Source organism: Clarias gariepinus, chromosome 6 (assembly GCF_024256425.1).
Source record: "Clarias gariepinus isolate MV-2021 ecotype Netherlands chromosome 6, CGAR_prim_01v2, whole genome shotgun sequence".
In the NCBI taxonomy this organism is placed as follows: Eukaryota; Metazoa; Chordata; class Actinopteri; order Siluriformes; family Clariidae; genus Clarias; species Clarias gariepinus.
In genome coordinates this window covers 36,493,681-36,510,345 of record NC_071105.1, presented here as the reverse complement: position 1 = coordinate 36,510,345, position 16,665 = coordinate 36,493,681, and the positions used below count along the sequence as shown (strand labels likewise).

The 16,665-nt window shown below is 43.7% G+C and overlaps 1 protein-coding gene across 1 annotated transcript in view; it reads right to left on the bottom strand.

Annotated features, from left to right (window-relative positions):
* Positions 1-15,111, bottom strand: part of kcnh7 (potassium channel, voltage gated eag related subfamily H, member 7) — a 42,478-nt gene extending 27,367 nt beyond the window's left edge. Inside the window, exons 1-3 of the mRNA XM_053498857.1 lie at positions 14,962-15,111; positions 11,689-12,135; positions 6,140-6,357 (exon numbers count right to left, since the gene is read on the bottom strand). Coding sequence (XP_053354832.1) covers positions 6,140-6,357; positions 11,689-12,135; positions 14,962-15,058 — 762 coding nt within the window. The 5' untranslated portion in view covers positions 15,059-15,111. The remainder of the gene's footprint in view (positions 1-6,139; positions 6,358-11,688; positions 12,136-14,961) is intronic.
* Between the last annotated feature and the right edge of the window lie 1,554 nt (positions 15,112-16,665).

Genomic DNA, 16,665 nt, shown 5'->3' with positions numbered 1-16,665 from the left:
TCTGAACTATTTATACATTTTCATCCCGAATGAATAATCTGTTGAGTTTATTTAGAATTAATAATTACGGTAGGTGACATAACGGAGATACGTACTGCTCAGTTAGAATTTTGTTAAAATAGGATATGCAAAGAATAAAGAATTTCACAAATAAAGACAATTAAAATCTGAACTTAATTCTTCATGTGTAGTTGAGTTGCGAAGTTGCTGAACAAAGCTTAGGTATAAAACTTTCGGTTTTTTCTTAAAGGTTTTAAAATTCTAACACAATTGAAAAAATTTTTTTAATATTAAATCAGGATATTTAAAGTCTTGATGCTTATAGGATCGCAATATCAATCGAATCGGCACCGAGGTATCCTGATAATATCGTATCGGGTCGTCCCTGGTGATTTCCATCCCTAATATCTTTAGTTACATTTTTTACCTACCTGGTTATGAAGACTGGAGTGTGTGTATGTGTGTGTGTATGTGTGTGTGTGTGTGTGTGAGGGAGAGTATGGGAGAGTGAAAAAGTGCTGTGCTGAAACCCATTTTCCTCCAGACACCTGAGATTAGTTGTGCAGAGAGCTTTTTTTGTTGTGCACTTAAAGAGTTTGATGGTGTGTGTGTGTGTGTGTGTGTGTGTGGGGAGGAAGAGATCCTTCAGGCAACCCCAGTGTTGTTGAGATAATTACCAGAGGCATTGTGTTCTCTCAGCACCCGAGACAGAAGGAGGGAAAAGAAACAGAACGGAAGAGAATGAGACAGACAGAGAGACAGAGAGAGAGAGAGACAGACAGAGAGACAGAGAGACAGCGAGACAGCGATCCTAAGGCACGGCAATTACTGTCACAGAAAGCAGGAGGAAACAGTCAGGAATAGAATCGCGAGAACTCTCTCTCTCTTACACGCTGCCTGATTGATCTGTAGACTTTGGGGGCTCAGGGTCAAAGTTCGCGCTCCTCCAGCTGCCGAACAGGAAGCAGAACCGGGTAGGAGTCAGGTTTATTTAAGCACGTGGCCTGTTACTGGCTTTCGTATTTGACTTAATCAAAGATTTTTCTTTTCTTCCACCGCTGTGTGTCTAATATAACGGAACATCTATTTCACATTAGATTAGCAACAGCCACCGGAGGAAAGTGTGTTTCCTAGATACCAGATCAGAACACACGCTTATGAGGCAGGTTCAGCGAGTACACTTTAGAGCTGTACGTTTCATTAAAGTGAGTCAAAAATTATCCAGGTTATATTAAACCTCCTGTCGGCCGCACACACCGTCTGACCAGCGCGGTCGGTTCGAGGCTCCCGTCTCCCCGGGCGCTGATGTGCAGGTGTGAACGCGTTACATCAGTCCATCTGTAACTGCAGCGTGAGCAGAAATGGACGCCTCTCTGGTGATTTGCACGAAAGAAGAGAAGCATGAAAACATCTCGCAGAAGAGCGTAAACAGAAGTGTTCGGATATCTGCGAAGCAAACTTGGTCTGATACTCTAAGGAAGGTGTTGTAAAGAGAATCATTACTGGTGACGAGACACCAATTCATCACTACGAGCTTGAGAGTGAACCGGAAACATCCTCAATCACAGGCCGAGAAAAAGTTTGAAAGTCGACCATCAACAGAAAATTTCACATTAAGACCCTGGGAACGTTTTCGGGGACACTCGATCAAAAAGGTCTGTTTCAGTTGGATCAGTGAGAACACGAACATTCCAGGCCCGGGAATACAGTATGACTACATGACGCTGCAAGCAATGTTTTTATTGCTGTGTGTACGGGGAAAAAATCTAACTTCGAACTAGAAATGCTGTTTTATCGCTGAGCGATCAGATGGTGGCAGCAGCGGCAATTTTAAAAAAATTTCGAACTCGGAGAGAAAACAGGCACTAGTGCATTCTGATTGTGAACCCCTTAGTGTTTAAGTCACTCTGAATACACAACTTAGTGTGTGTTATATGATCCCTCTGTGTGTGTGTGTGTGTGTGTGTGTGTGTGAGGGTGTGGGGCTGGCAGCGTTCCTCCTCTGAATAAATAAAGCATTAAGACGTGAATAATTAAACACAATAACTCCAAACCCAATATGGAGGTGTTATCATGTATGTGTGTGTGTTTCTGTGTGTGCGTGCACGTGCCTCTATGTGTGTGTATTATTTTTGTATTTTCAATGTTTTTTTTTTGTTTCGTATCCAGTGGAGCGGGACGATCTTGTCTCTGTGCTAATGAACACAATGTTATAAATGACTGTATCTGACTACTGCTTTGAGAGACTGTGTACACACACACACACACACATCTTGTAGCAATAATAAGCACATGATGAGGTTCTGATTGCGAACATTTCGCCTCTGTTTCAACAAAACTCTCGACCCACTGTTAATGCAGCCATCTTTGATGGTGTGTATATTACACTCGTTAAAAGCTCGTATTCTATCACGAGTGTGTGTGAGACAGCTTAAGAGAGAGTGTGAGAGTGTGAGAGAGAGAGAGAGAGAGAGAGAGAGAGAGAATTACGCTCAGCTTATCTTTTTTAACCGGCGCCAAGCACCAGGCCCCGAGGTGTAGTTTAATAAGTGTCCAACTCTTAAGCTTTGATAAAAACGCTATGAGCTGAAGAGATGAACCCGGCCATCTGCGTGTGATAAATGCCATCTGCTTGGTTACAGGCGCGCAACGACTGAGCAAACAAACAATCACGGGAACACAGTAGGGACGCCTATGAAACAGGGAGCTGACAAAACGAGGGTTTGTGAGAGAGAGAGATTAACAGCGTGCATGTTTGTTTCTGATGGTTTATTTAAAGCCCCTTGAATCCAGTAACCTGAAGACACATCGGGTTTATCGTGAGGACTGCAGCGTGTTACAGACGTCTTCGAGTCTGAATTATTTATTAGATTTAGTGTTCTTGTGGGCCTGTGATTCTACAGAGTTTCCCAAAAGCGTCTTCATCCATAAAGGGAAAATTAGATCGGACTAAGCATCGACCCTTGAGGTACACCCGATGAATGTGAGCGAGGACTCGGCGTGCGTGTTCACTAGTTCACGGCGTGCGTGTTTCACGGCGTGCGTGTTCACTCCACTTGTAGAAGAGTGGAACGCATTGCTTCAGAACAACATCATGAGGATAGTGAGGAGCATGAGACGTCGCTGTCAAGCTGTCATTGCGGCAAATGGTGGAAACATCCACTACTGACATTGTCAATTTTTGTTATTTGAGACTATTCCTGGTATTGTCTAAATCTTTGGGGTAATAAATATTAAACTAATAAAAATGGTGTTTCTTCTCATACATTATTAGTAATATCAAGGGGGAAATTTTACTTATTTTATTAAAACTAAGAGCAAATAGAAAAAGCACTCATGTAAATAACAATATGCCTAACTTATTGTGAGTAGTGTAATTTGGAGTCAGTGTGACGATACTTGAATTGCCACACAAAAGAATCATATTACATAACTAAATAGATTTTTGACCCATCTCTACTTTTGAAAAGTGTAAAAGTGATAAATAGTCATTTCTTTGCTCTGAACATAACAGAGGAAAGAAACCGAAGCAGTAAAATATCTTTCATTCATCATGAGATTGTGTATGACCATGACCGGAGAAGGCCTTGTTGTTTGAAAAAGCAGCCCAAAGCATTCACTTAGAGTAGATCAATGTTAGAGCCCGCCCACTGACTTTGATGGGTGACTTTGACAGATTCAATTATTTCAGGGTGCACTTGCAGGAAAAAAAAAAAACGATTGATTACATACATACTTGTCAACTTAAATGGAATTAGTTCTAATTGTAATCATTCATTTAACCACAGTCACATGACCTCCATCATGGAAAATGTATCAGGGAAAAAAAACAAAACCTTTTTTGGCACTGATACGTATTTTTGGCAGCACGGTGGCTTAATGCTTAGTGCTGTCGTCTCGCACCTCCAGGGTCCCGGTTCTTCATGCTGCCCTTTCATCCATCCCCAGGAAGATCACGTCCTCGCAGCAACTTAACTTAGACTGAAGAAGCTGCTTGGATGAGCAGTGAAACAAGACCTTGTGTATGTGTGTGTGTGATGTACTCTGGGTGTGGGGGTAGTGAATGACACAACGCCACTGAAATCACAGCCTGTATCTGTATCTGTACAAACTACAATTCCCAAGATCCCCAGCAAACTCCAAATTTGGACTAGAATTTCCAGCCCAGGGCTTCACTGAGAGGTTCTCGTTCCCCGGAGTGTGAGCCGTCACTCCCCTGTTCAAGCGCTCGCTCGCTCGCTCTGCACACAACACTGTGTGAAGTAAACTCTCAGACTAGGCCCTTATTTATTCTTGTACTCCGACTGTTTTCCCACGTTTTTGGATGTTGATTGTGTTTGTTCTGTGATATGGTGTTCGCTCATCGCCAGAGCCGCTGCCTGATTTTTATATTTTTATTATCTTATTCCCAAAGAACTAGGTGTCGAGTCAAAGCTCTGCTGACACAGCCATGCAAAATGAAGCGATTTTTATTTTTCTGCCATTAAATAGAAAGTCTAACTGTTTCAAGCCTGTCATTATAGTAAATCAATTCATAAACAATTGTGTCAATTCACAGGCCACAATCTTTGAAGGACGGATTCGCAGCCTGATTACGTCAGAACATCAGGTTTCTCATTTTTGTAGGCTCCTCTTCCCTGAAAGAGAATAGGACATTTTAAGGGCATTTGCTGCTTAGTTTTACTGAAAATCCTACAGAACCAGGAACAGATTTCTTTGTTGCACCCAAAACACAGAATGTTTTTTTTCTTTTACATAACATGCTGCTTTCCTTTCGGGCCTACACATATTTTCCTGTAAGATTATATATATTTTTTGTTGGCGTACTGTTTGGAAACCAGATATGTTTATTTGTACTCACTTAATAATGAAGTCATAAAATAAAGTTTATTTTATGACATCATTATCATGACAACCAAAGTTTGTACAACAAAAAACAAAACCAAAAAAATAAACTAAAGGACACAGGGAGCCTAAGCGCGGGTGGACGGTGCGGTACGCTTCCCACCTAACCTCGCTTTCCAAAAGTCGGGAAAGAAACAGGGAGAGACGATGACAGATGGAGGCCCCTAAGATATTAAAAATAAACGTTGTTAGTTTTTCAGCGGGTCCCGTGGAGGGGTCGCCACAGAGGAACATCCGATCCACACAACTTGGGACGCTTTTTATGCCAGATGCCCTTTCTGACGCAACCGTCCCATTTTATCTGGGCTTATCGAACCCGGGCCTTCTGCATGGCAGGCGAGAAACCGACCACTGAGTCACCGATGGTCAAAAAGAATCATGAAAATACAAGGAAATTGACGTGAAATCTGCTCCATGAGAAACACGTTTTTCTTAAATGTTAACCAGCGGCAGTTCGGCTGCATAGATCAGATGCAAGAGTCTCGTTTCGATTCGGACTCCGTGGTCTAGACAGTGAAGAGAGACTGCGAAAGAATACAAAAGTGTCACTTATAACACTGTATTTACTAAGTTAAAGAGTTTCTATTTTTAATACTAATTGAATCTTTTTGATGTTGCAGCAATATTTTACTAATTTTCAATTTAATTGGACCCAAAGTAATATCATCATCCTATATCTATATATAGATAGATAGATAGATAGATAGAATATATTAGTTTATAAACAATTTTTTTTTGTCATTTAGTTCGTTTCGTTCTTTTGATCAGAATTAAAATAAAATGTTAGATATTTAACAAACAGACCCTCAACACGTCTACATACAAAAATTGTGGCTTTAGTCCTAGTAATGAAAATATTACAATGCAGGACATATTATGATAAACAGAATGAGCAGCATTCAGCTATTAGCCTCTAGGGGAGTCACGTGACAAAACGATTCGGACCAGAAGACTCATGAGAAAAACCGCTCAGTTCTGTTCCCTGTGTACTGCACTGTAAAGCGCCTATGGGAGTCACGTGACGAACGAATCAGACCAGACTCGAGAGGTAACTACTCATTTCTGTTTCCTGTACATAACCTTTGGAGGTTCTGTTGGCCGTCCGGCAGAAACACGTTCAGTTACTCCATGTAGCGAGCAAACGCAGCAAGTAAACAGCAGGTGTCACACGTTTTTAGTTTATTTAACGTATTGTTTCTCTCTCGCGTGTTAGTCGTGTCGGTTGATGTCTCACCTGCGTGACCTTGTCCGTGACGTTGTGAGTGCGGTCTTTGACCTTCGGAGCGATGATGGTTTTTTCCGAGGAGGGCGGCGAGGCGGGGCGCTTGTCGTTGTTGGTGTCGGAGAAGTTGAGCGTGATGAGCGGGATCTTGTTGATGGTGCTGTATTTGGTGAGGTTTGAGTCTGACGTCGAGCCCAGGAGACTGCACTTGATCTGGCTAAACGGCCCTGCTGGACGACACACACACACACACACAGGTTTAGCCCATGCTTTTTCATTTACATAATAATAACAATACCAATAATAGCACAGAAATGCTGACTGTTCAATATTTAATACACGAAAACACAGCACTGACAGGAACGTCACACACACACACCTCCACAACTCACATCTTACTCATCTTTGGGTTAGAATTAAAAATCAACAACAACAGACAAAAAGAGAGTCATGCTGACCGAAAAACAACACAAATAGGAAAAGCTCAAGCCATACCCCCAGCCATCCAAGAGCGCGATACTAGCCAATCAGAAACAGCGAAAGAGAAGGAGGGGGGGGGGATTAGAGTCATTCAGATTTCAGGGGAGAAAAAACAAAAAGACAAACCTGAAATAAGATGCTGTGTTTATCCTAAAGTATGAAACGCACAACCACGTTCCGTAAAAAATTCAAAATCTTCAAGAACGACTAAGACTCGTCACGAAATCAAAGCCAGCACGAATCCAAAAGACAGAAATAAATTCAGCTGCAAAACTGCAGGATATTGTATATAAAAACGTATATAATTTATTATTCATGCAGTGTGTCGTGTGTCACTGCGGCGCACAACACGTACAGTACATTCTCACAAACACACACAAACACGTTCACACTCGTGTGCATGAAACGCTCAGGTTCTTATTATTCCTTAACAGACATAAAAACAAGAAAAATGTGTGTAATGTTTACGGTGAATATTTTATACATTTCAGTTGCAAGCATAATTTTAAAAAGAAATATCTAAATCACAAATCCATTTTAACCATCATTCTGATGCTGGAAATGCAATAATATCAATTATAAAAATAAATAATAAAATCAAAGTGCTTGAAAGTGTATTCTATTGAAATCCTTAATTGGTATTCAGTCATAACGTAAACATCGTGATCAGGGTTATTCCATTTCATAGGATGAGTTTCGATTTCTTGTACACGTTACAGTACAGGATCAGGTCTCTCCACCCACTTACCCCCGTCACCTAAACATGACCTTGTTCACCCGTACAGCTTATAGTGACAGAGCGCTATGTATCATCAGATGGAAAGCCACGCCTCTTTCCTAGAAATTAAAACGTTAATTTAAATGAATTCTAAATGCTTATAATTTAAGACTCACCCTCAGAGAGACAAAAAGAGAAAGAGAGAAGCTTAATCTGATTAGACTCCATCACTGTCCTTTTTGTGTCCTGAAATCAATCTGGGAAAAAAAAAACCCTGCTACAATTAACTAAGGAGAATCAAAAGTAAAGTCAATATCGTCAGCTTGCATTAGATCGATTCCCATGTGATGCTACAGCCATACAGAGCTTAGAGAGCCGTGCTCTCTCTCAGGGGTCTTTGCAGGCGTAAGCGGGTGGATAGCGCTTTCCTCCGAGTGTGTTACGCTGCCCTCTAATGGTGCACGAACAGCAGATCGAAAAGACAAACCGTCATCTTGATAGCAAGTTGAAAAAGTCTATCAGTAACATTATTAGCACTTCTCATTTACAGTGGGGTAAAAAGGTATTTAGTCAGCCACCAATTGTGCAAGTTCTCCCACTTAAAAAGATGAGCGAGGCCTGTAATTTTCATGATAGGTACTGTATACCTTAGCTATGAGAGAGAAAATAAGAAAGAAAATCCAGAAAATCACATTGTAGGTTTTTTTAAAAATGTATTTGCAAATTATGGTGGAAAATAAGTATTTGGTCGCTAACAAAATTACATCTCAATACTTTGTTATATACGTTTTGTTGGCAATAACAAAGGTCAAACATTTTTTTTAAGTCTTCACAAGGTTTTCACACACTGTTGCTGGTATTTCGTTCCCAGTCCTCCATGCAGATCTCCTCTAGAGCAGTGATGTTTTGGTGCTGTCGCTGGACAACACGACTTTCAACTCCCTCTAAAGATTTTCTATGGGGTTGAGATCTGGAGACTGGCTAGGCCACTCCAGGACCTTGAAATGCTTCTTACGAAGCCACTTCGTTGCCCGGGCAGTGTGGTTGGGATCATTGTCATGCTGAAAGACCCAGCCATGTTTCATGATGAAAGGAGGTTTTCACTCAAAATCCCACGATACATGGCCCCATTCATTCTTTCCCTTACCGGATCAGTCGTCCTGGTTCCTTTGCAGAAAAACAGCCCCACAGCATGATGTTTCCACCCCCATGCTTCACAGTAGGTATGGTGTTCTTTGGATGCAACTCAGCATATGACATTCTCCCAATCATCTTCTGGATCATCCAAATGCTTTCTAGCAAACTTCAGATGGGCCTGGACATGTTCTGGGTTAAGCAGGGGGACACGTCTGACACTGCAGGATTTGAGTCCCTGGCGGCGCAGTGTGTTACTGATGGTAGCCTTTTTTACTTTGGTCCCAGCTTTCTGCAGGTAATTCACTAGGTCCTTCCGTGTGGTTCTGGAATTTGGCTCACAGTTCTTGTGAGATCTTGCATGGAGCCCCAGATCGAGGGAGATTATCAGTGGTCTTGTATGTCTTCCATTTTCTAATAATTGCTCCCACAGTTGATTTTAGATTGATTGCAGATTCAGTCTTCCCAGCCTGGTGCAGGTCTACAAGTTTGTTTCTGGTGTCCTTTGACAGCTCTTTGGTCTTGGCCATAGCGGAATTTGGAGTGTGACTGATTGAGGTTGTGGACAGGTGTCTTTTATACTGGAAACAGATGCCATTAATACAGGTTACGGGTGAAGAACAGAGGAGCCTCTTAAAGAAGATGTTACAGGTCTGTGAGAGACAGAAATCTTGCTTGTTTGTAGGTGACCAAATACTTATTTTCCACCATAATTTGCAAATAAATTCTTAAAAAAAAAAATTTCTCTCATAGTTGAGGTATACCTATGATGAAAATAACAGGCCTCGCTCATCTTTTTAAGTGGGAGAACTTGCAGAATTGTTGGCTGACTAAATACTTTTTTGCCCCACTGTACTAACACTGTCCTCACTGCTCTGCATTAATCTGAATCAAAGACATATGAACTTGGCAACTTGGTCCCTGTAACTAGGGGGCGCTCCTGTCTGTGTACAGCTTTAACGTAAAAGGTCATATCAGGGTTAGTAACCTGATCTGCTGCGCCACGTCAAGTTAAAAAGAAAAATGGTGCATTGTAAAAATTGCTGGGATTTGCAGCATGGTCCAATAACACCCCCCCCCCCCTCCTCCATGGTGTGGGCGTGGCCTAAACACGCTCTGTCTCTATTCCACCAACACCCTTCCCATTCTCCACAGCACCTCCCCTCTTCCCCCAAACACAACCATCTCAACACTATCAAAGGCACCTATCGGGGTCGCTAATGCAGGTTCAGTGTGTGTTATTATGTCCTAGTCTAAGTACATTAAGTGGGATTATATTAAGAATTTATTGTAACATGCTGGAAAAGGGTTAGATTGCAAAAAAAATAAAATAAAAAAATCCATGAATGCATGCTAATGTTCACATCTGCCTCATGTTGTACCCCTGACGTGCACACACGCACACACATCACTGTATATCACATGCTGCCTATAATTCTGAGAACATTAAGCATGTCGAGCAGCACGACCATTCATTATCAGATGCCAACATTTGTTATGATGCTTGGCATGCGTCCAGGTGGGTGGTAGGCAGGCAGGCACGTGCTCATTAGTACGGAGTTGGTGTGGATACCTTTAATGCTTCGCCCATTGTCTGAAGGAGGGGTGTTAGAGAAAGAAAGAGGGGAGGCAGGGAGTGTGAGAGGCGGAAATATTACAGCTGTAGCCATGAGTGAGGAGTAGTTAAGGCCGTGCGGGTGTGTATGTGTGTTTGTGTGAGACAGACCTAGAGTTGACCCTGAAAAGATTGGGATTACCTGAGTTAAACACAATACGTTGTACCCAGACTTTACAAGGGTGGCAATAATTCTGAAGTTGACTGTGATCACCCCAGGGCTGTATAGTAATAAAATATACACCAATCAGCAATACCATTATGACCACCAGCCTAATATTGAGCAGGTCCACCCTTTGCCACTATCAATGTGATCCACACTAGCACTTGTATTGGATCGAACTACACGGCCCAACCTTCGCTCCCCATGTGCACCAGTGAGCCTTGGCCACCCATGACCCCGTCGCCAGTTCACTGGTTTTCCTTCCTTGGTTCACTTTTGGTACAGTACGTCCTGACCACTGCAGACCGGGAACATCCTGAAAGACCTCCAGTTTGGGAGTTGCTCTGATCCAGGTGTCTAGCCATCACAATTTTGGAATGGCTAGACAACTGGATCAGAGCAGCTCCAAAACTGCAGGTCTTGTGGGATGTTCCCAGGATGCAGTGGTCTGGACATACCAAAAGTAATCCAAGGAAGCAACTCAGACTAAACTCAGACACAGTCTCGGTGTTTAAGTCTAGGCTAAAAACCTATTTACTTAGCCAAGCATTGTTGTAAATAGATATGCCTTGGGTAAAGAAACAGATCTGAGAGACTCATGGACGTAGAGTATTATGGTGAACTGGTGTGTTTAGATGCTGTCTTCCCCACTCTGGCCTCGGCTGATGCAGACATTTGTTCTCTGAGGACTTGTGACTGCAGTCGCTCGATAGTTCAGGAGTAGAATTTCCTACAGTTTTCTATCTGAGCCTCTAATACTGAACTAGACACCATATTAATATAAATACATCAACTGTTATACTGAACTTTCAGCCTCCTAACACGAAGTATAACTGCAGATCAACCCCCGCTATCCGTTATCACCCAGATGAGGATGGGTTCCCTGTTGAGTCTGGTTCCTCTCAAGGTTTCTTCCTATTGCCATCTCAGGGAGTTTTTCCTTGCCACTGTCGCGTCAGGGACTATCTAATCATTTTAGTTCCTACACATTCATATTTCAATAATTCACACATTCACAAATTTGCATAATTTTCTTTTGACAGTGTAAAGCTGCTTTGCGACAATGACAATTGTTAAAAGCGCTATACAAATTTAATTAAACCAGTAAACTACTGACAGGGTCACGGGTGGCCAAAACTCAGTGATGCACATGGGGAGCGAAGGCTGGCCAGTGTAGTCTGAAGCCCGATCCAATAGGAGCACTATAGATCAAATTGATGAAAAGGTTAATGTTGGCTGTGATAGACAGGTGTGGGAACTTTTATTATTAGCCAAATAATTGTATGGCTGATCGATACTGTATGTAGTATATATATATAATATATATATACCGAAATTGCTGCTGATTGTTTGGAATTTCTTTAGGTTCAATAAAGTATCTATTTATCTATCTATCTATCTATCTATCTATCTATCTATCTATCTATCTATTGCATGGGTGTTGTGTTTACCTTCACTGGCGTGCCGCCCACGGTACGTCATGTCCACATGCGCATGAAAGCCCTCGAGGTCATGCGTGGACGAGGCTCTGCGCAGAGTGCACACGCTCCCGCTGCCCACCGATCCAGAAGGTTCCGTCCTTCCCGTCGTGTCCCGGGGTGAGGACCGGTCCTGAGGCCCGGAGGCGGGAGAGGACGAGTCCAGCATGTTCTGGCAGATCAGAGCCCTGGTGTCGTTGGCGTACAAGGGGCTGCAGCTGTCTTGCGTGGAAGGGCGGAGTTCGTGCGGCGAGAGCGACAGAGACAGGGACGATGAAGAGGAGCAGGATGAGGGTATGTCCATTTGTTCGGGCGAGTAGACGGTCACTTCATCCGGGTCCTCCTGAGGAAGGGACTGCTTACTCAGTCCCAGCATGCTTAGTGGCATGGGGAGGCGAAAGCGGAAGAAACGTCCCTTTCCTGGTGGGGCACAGAGTCAAAAACAACATTAAAGTCCTTACTGTAACTTATATGTTCATGCTTCCTGCTCTTGTTTCTGCCACATTTCTACCAGAGGACCTCAGAAGCAGAGGAACAGGGATCATCCTGATTTCCTGAAATTATTTCAGTTTACTTTAGTGTGGATCAGGAACTAGTATCTGCGTCTCACAAGGAAATCGCCAGCAAGTTCTTCCTCCATTTTTTTTCCGCTAAGAAGTGTATTAAATCAGCATTTGCTAGCAAAATAGTCGGAAGAATCATTGGGGCCAGTGAAGATTTGACCCACAAACCTTACCCGACGGAGGCTTTCAGCATTATCTTCTATACCACTTATTCTGTATGGGGTCACGAGGCTATCCCAGGAGATTTTGGGCACAAGGTGGGGAACACCTTGGACCGGGTGCCAATCCAGTGCAGGGAAAACACACTAAGAGCAATTTGGAACCAGCAACTATTCAAATCTGCATTCCTTTGGACTGTGATAAGATACCCGGAGGAAACCCACCAAGTACTGGAAGAACTTGCAAACTCGATACACACCCAGAAACGGGAATCAACCTGCGACGCAACCTGGGGGGCATTATTATTGTCATTCTTAATAATGGGAATGCTGACCATGAACGGATCCGTGATATCACACAGACTTTAACCTTCACGCGTGACTCGTTCACAGTATCCTTAAACACTGTAATCTGTTTAATGCACAGCTTCAGCGTCCATGACCAAACTGTAATAACTGCTGAATAAGCGAGAGCCAGATTACTGATTAAATCTGAAGGACAGGCGCTGCTACGGAAGGCATCAGCGTTTCTTAGACCGCAGTGAATCTCTGCAGCAAGGCAACACAGGGAATTTTTAGCCGGATGTGCTCGGGTGTCAGACAGAAATATCGTTGACGGGAGAAAAGTGGGGCGTTAGCGTCGATACGATGCGAGAAGGAGGCGAGAGAGGGCAAACGGAGCGTTCCGCCTCCTTCGCTCTAGTCTCTCATCAAAGTCAAAAGGAATTGTGTGTTGTTGTTGTTTTTGTCTCTCTCTCTCTTTCTTTCTTACATCAGATATCATGACAACAACAACAGCAGCAGACTGTGATTCAGCTCCAGTCTGTTCAGTCAAACCTACTGTACGTCGAAGGATTATACATCTCATTAATGAACGCATTCCCATCGGGGAATACATGTACAGAGAGCCGAGACGGGGACGTCAGCTCATGTCTTGAGAAGGAACCCAAGTTGAGTCGAGAACGCAGTTGAAACGTTGAGTAAAATAAAGTGAAGTTGGCGGGGCCTCCACGGTTTATATAGGGGAGTTGATCACTAAAGGTTAATGTCGATTCCCGTCTCAAGTCTGTGTGTGTGCATGGAGTCTGCATGTTCTCCCCGGTGCTTGGTGGGTTTCCTCCGGGTACTCCGGTTTCCTCCCACAATCCAAAGACATGCAGATTCAGATAATTGGAGTTCCCAAATTAACCATACTTTGTGAATAAGTGTGTGAGTGTGTGTGTACTCTATGATTGATTGGCACCCTGTGGACCTTGTGCCCAAAGTCTCCTAGGGTAGGCTCCAGTCCCCCGGCGACCCTATATACAGGTTAACGCGTCTCTTCCCTTCCTCCGATCCTGTTCTTCTCTCTCTGCCTTCCCTTTCCTTATTCTCTCCTCCCCTCCTTTTCTTCTCCCCAGCCCCCCTTCATCCTTCATCCTTTCAGATCCTTCTTTCTCTCTCTCGAGCCCGTCTCCTCTCTCCTTCCTCGTTTGTCCTTTTGATTTATTCATCTCTCTCTCCCTCCCTCTCTCTCTCTCTCTCTCTCTTCAGCCCCTCTCCATCTCTGCTTGGTGTTTAAATCCCATGCCAGCGTTAATTAAATCACTGGCCAAGCGGGTCTATTTTTATCCCGGTTCAAAGGCGCGCCCCGGGGGACCTCCCGCAGGACCCGCGTCGCCTTTTTTCGGGGGGACTTCCTCGAATTCTTCTCCTTCTTAATTCGTCTGGGTCGGGAAAACACGCGCCGCTGATGGGGTTACTGAAAAAACATTTCTGACAATTTGAACGTTTACTTTTCTATTTCAGAGCTTCCTGTGTGTGGTGTTTAGAGTGGATAAGGAGACAGACAGACACAGACAGACAGACAGAGAAACATATAGAATTGATGCACTGCAGATTAACTTAAAATTCTGTCAAGCTACAGCTTTTCAATACAAACTATTTAGTATCCAGATCCTTCCTCAATGATCTCTCTCTCTCTCTCTCTCTCACACACACACACACACACACACACACACTTACTTCAAAACCCTCTCTGTTGCTATGATACCTGTGGCCAGATTTGCATGGGCTGTTAACTGGGCTTTATATGTGTGACATGTGAGTGTGTAATGATGGAGACGCGGTGTGTATCTGCAGAGCGCCGGGACCGCGAACTTAAACACACGCTGGTGTTACGGGTCATCTGCTCCGAGGTGCATAAATATTGACCCCCATTTGCCCTCCCGGATCACATCTACAGCTACAGCTCTCTGTCTCTCTCTGTCTCACACACACACACACACACAGAAAATCATCTGATTTATTTTTGCCCCTAGATGCAGTGATTGTCTTCACATCCATCTCTTGTCTTTTCTTCCTTCATCTTCGTCCTCTTCTCGTCTTCTGATCCTCTTGTTCTCTCTTCTGTCCTCTTCTCTCCTACACCACTGAACATCTGTTACTCCATCAGAGCTACAATTTCCAGGAACTCTTTTAATGCTCTTGTGGTGTACAGAGGTACAGAGTGTGTGTGTGTGTGTGTGTGTAGTTATCAGCCTCACTGTGTTGCGGTCTGGACGGGGACGTGTGGTTGATGCGCTCCAGCGAGTCCATGCTCCCGTCCTCCAGGACGTAGTCGAAGCTCAGGATGAACATCATGACCACGCCCTCCTCGTTCTTCACCGGGATGATGTGAGTGTTGCAGAGGAAATCAGAACCTGGAGGAGAAAAACAAACACAACACGTCCACTCAGACCGTCGTCTCTCAACACGTCACACACGTCCTGATACGCTGTACGGATTCATTCAGTGTGTGTACGGTGTGTGTGTTCATCACTCACGACTCACTGAACACACCACGGGTGGGTGTCAAGGGTGTGGATTTATATTTATGTTTATGTTTGTGTGTGTGTGTGTGTGTGTGTGTGTGTGTGTGTGTGTGTGCACCTACGATGCCTTTCACTCCACTAGACTCCGCTGGGTTTACATTAGGGGTATCAGAGTGAAGGGGAACCGTTTATCATCTTCCTTTTACTTGACCTCGATGTCACTGTGTGTTGGTCCGTCACACAAAATCACAATAAAATATGTTTACGTTTGTGGTTATAATGTAACAAAATTTAGAAAAGTTCAAGGGGTGTGAATACTTCTGCAGGGCACTGTATGTGTTAAAGTATCTACAAACTTACAGCATGTGCATCAACATACTGGTGTGTGTGTGTGTGTGTGTGTGTGTATCTGTGCACTAATGTGCATCCACAATTTTAAGTGTGTTTTTGTGTGTGTGTGTGTGTGTGTGTGTAGGCACTTTTGTGTACAGTATATCTATATATACTATATATGTGTGTGTGTGTGTGTGTTTGTCTATACATGCACATCTGTGCATGCATGTGTGTGTAAATGTGTGTGTAAATGAGTGTGAGTGTAAATGTGTGTGTGTGTGTGTGTGTGTATGTATGTAAATGTGTGTGTGTGTGTGTGTATGTATGTAAATGTGTGTGTGTGTATGTATATAAATGTGTGTGTGTGTGTGTGTGTATGTATGTAAATGTGTGTGTGTGTGTGTGTATGTATGTAAATGTGTGTGTGTATGTCTAAGTGTGTGTGTGTGAGTGTAAATGTATGTGAGTGTGTGTAAATGTGTGTGTGTATATGTCTGTGTGCATGTACGTGTGTGTGTATATCTATGCACGTGTGCGTGTGTGTGTATATGTCTGTGTGCGTGTATGTGTGTGTGTTTGTGTGTGTATATCTATGCACATGTGTATGTGTTTGTGTGTGTGTTTGTGTGTGTGTATGTGCATCTGGGTGTATCCAGATGTGTGTGCATGTCTATGCACTGCGTGTTTGTACACGTGTGTGTGTGTGTGTGTGTGTGTGTGTTACTGATTTCGTCTCGTCTCTCTGGAGACCATGACAGTAAAGTAACCATGGCAACTAAAGGGCAACGTGGCCCGTGAGGGAAGTGTGTTGTGTGTTTGTGTGGCTGGTGCCAGTCTGCCACGTGAACCGGCTCTGCTTCTGCATCGTCTCCCTCACGGCTCTGCACCGTGCGGCGGAGTCACGTTTCATCCACGTTGCCACATCCGTGCGCGGGTTACACTCCCACTCCCACGGTGTGTTATCGCACTGCTGCTCCTCACGCTGGGGCAAAAACACACACGGGGTGTGTTTTACACACTGCAGCTGCTCTGCTGCCGACTCATTCATCAGCACTTCCGCCGGTGTCTGTGTGTGAGCCAGTCATTAGCATGTGAGTGGACCCC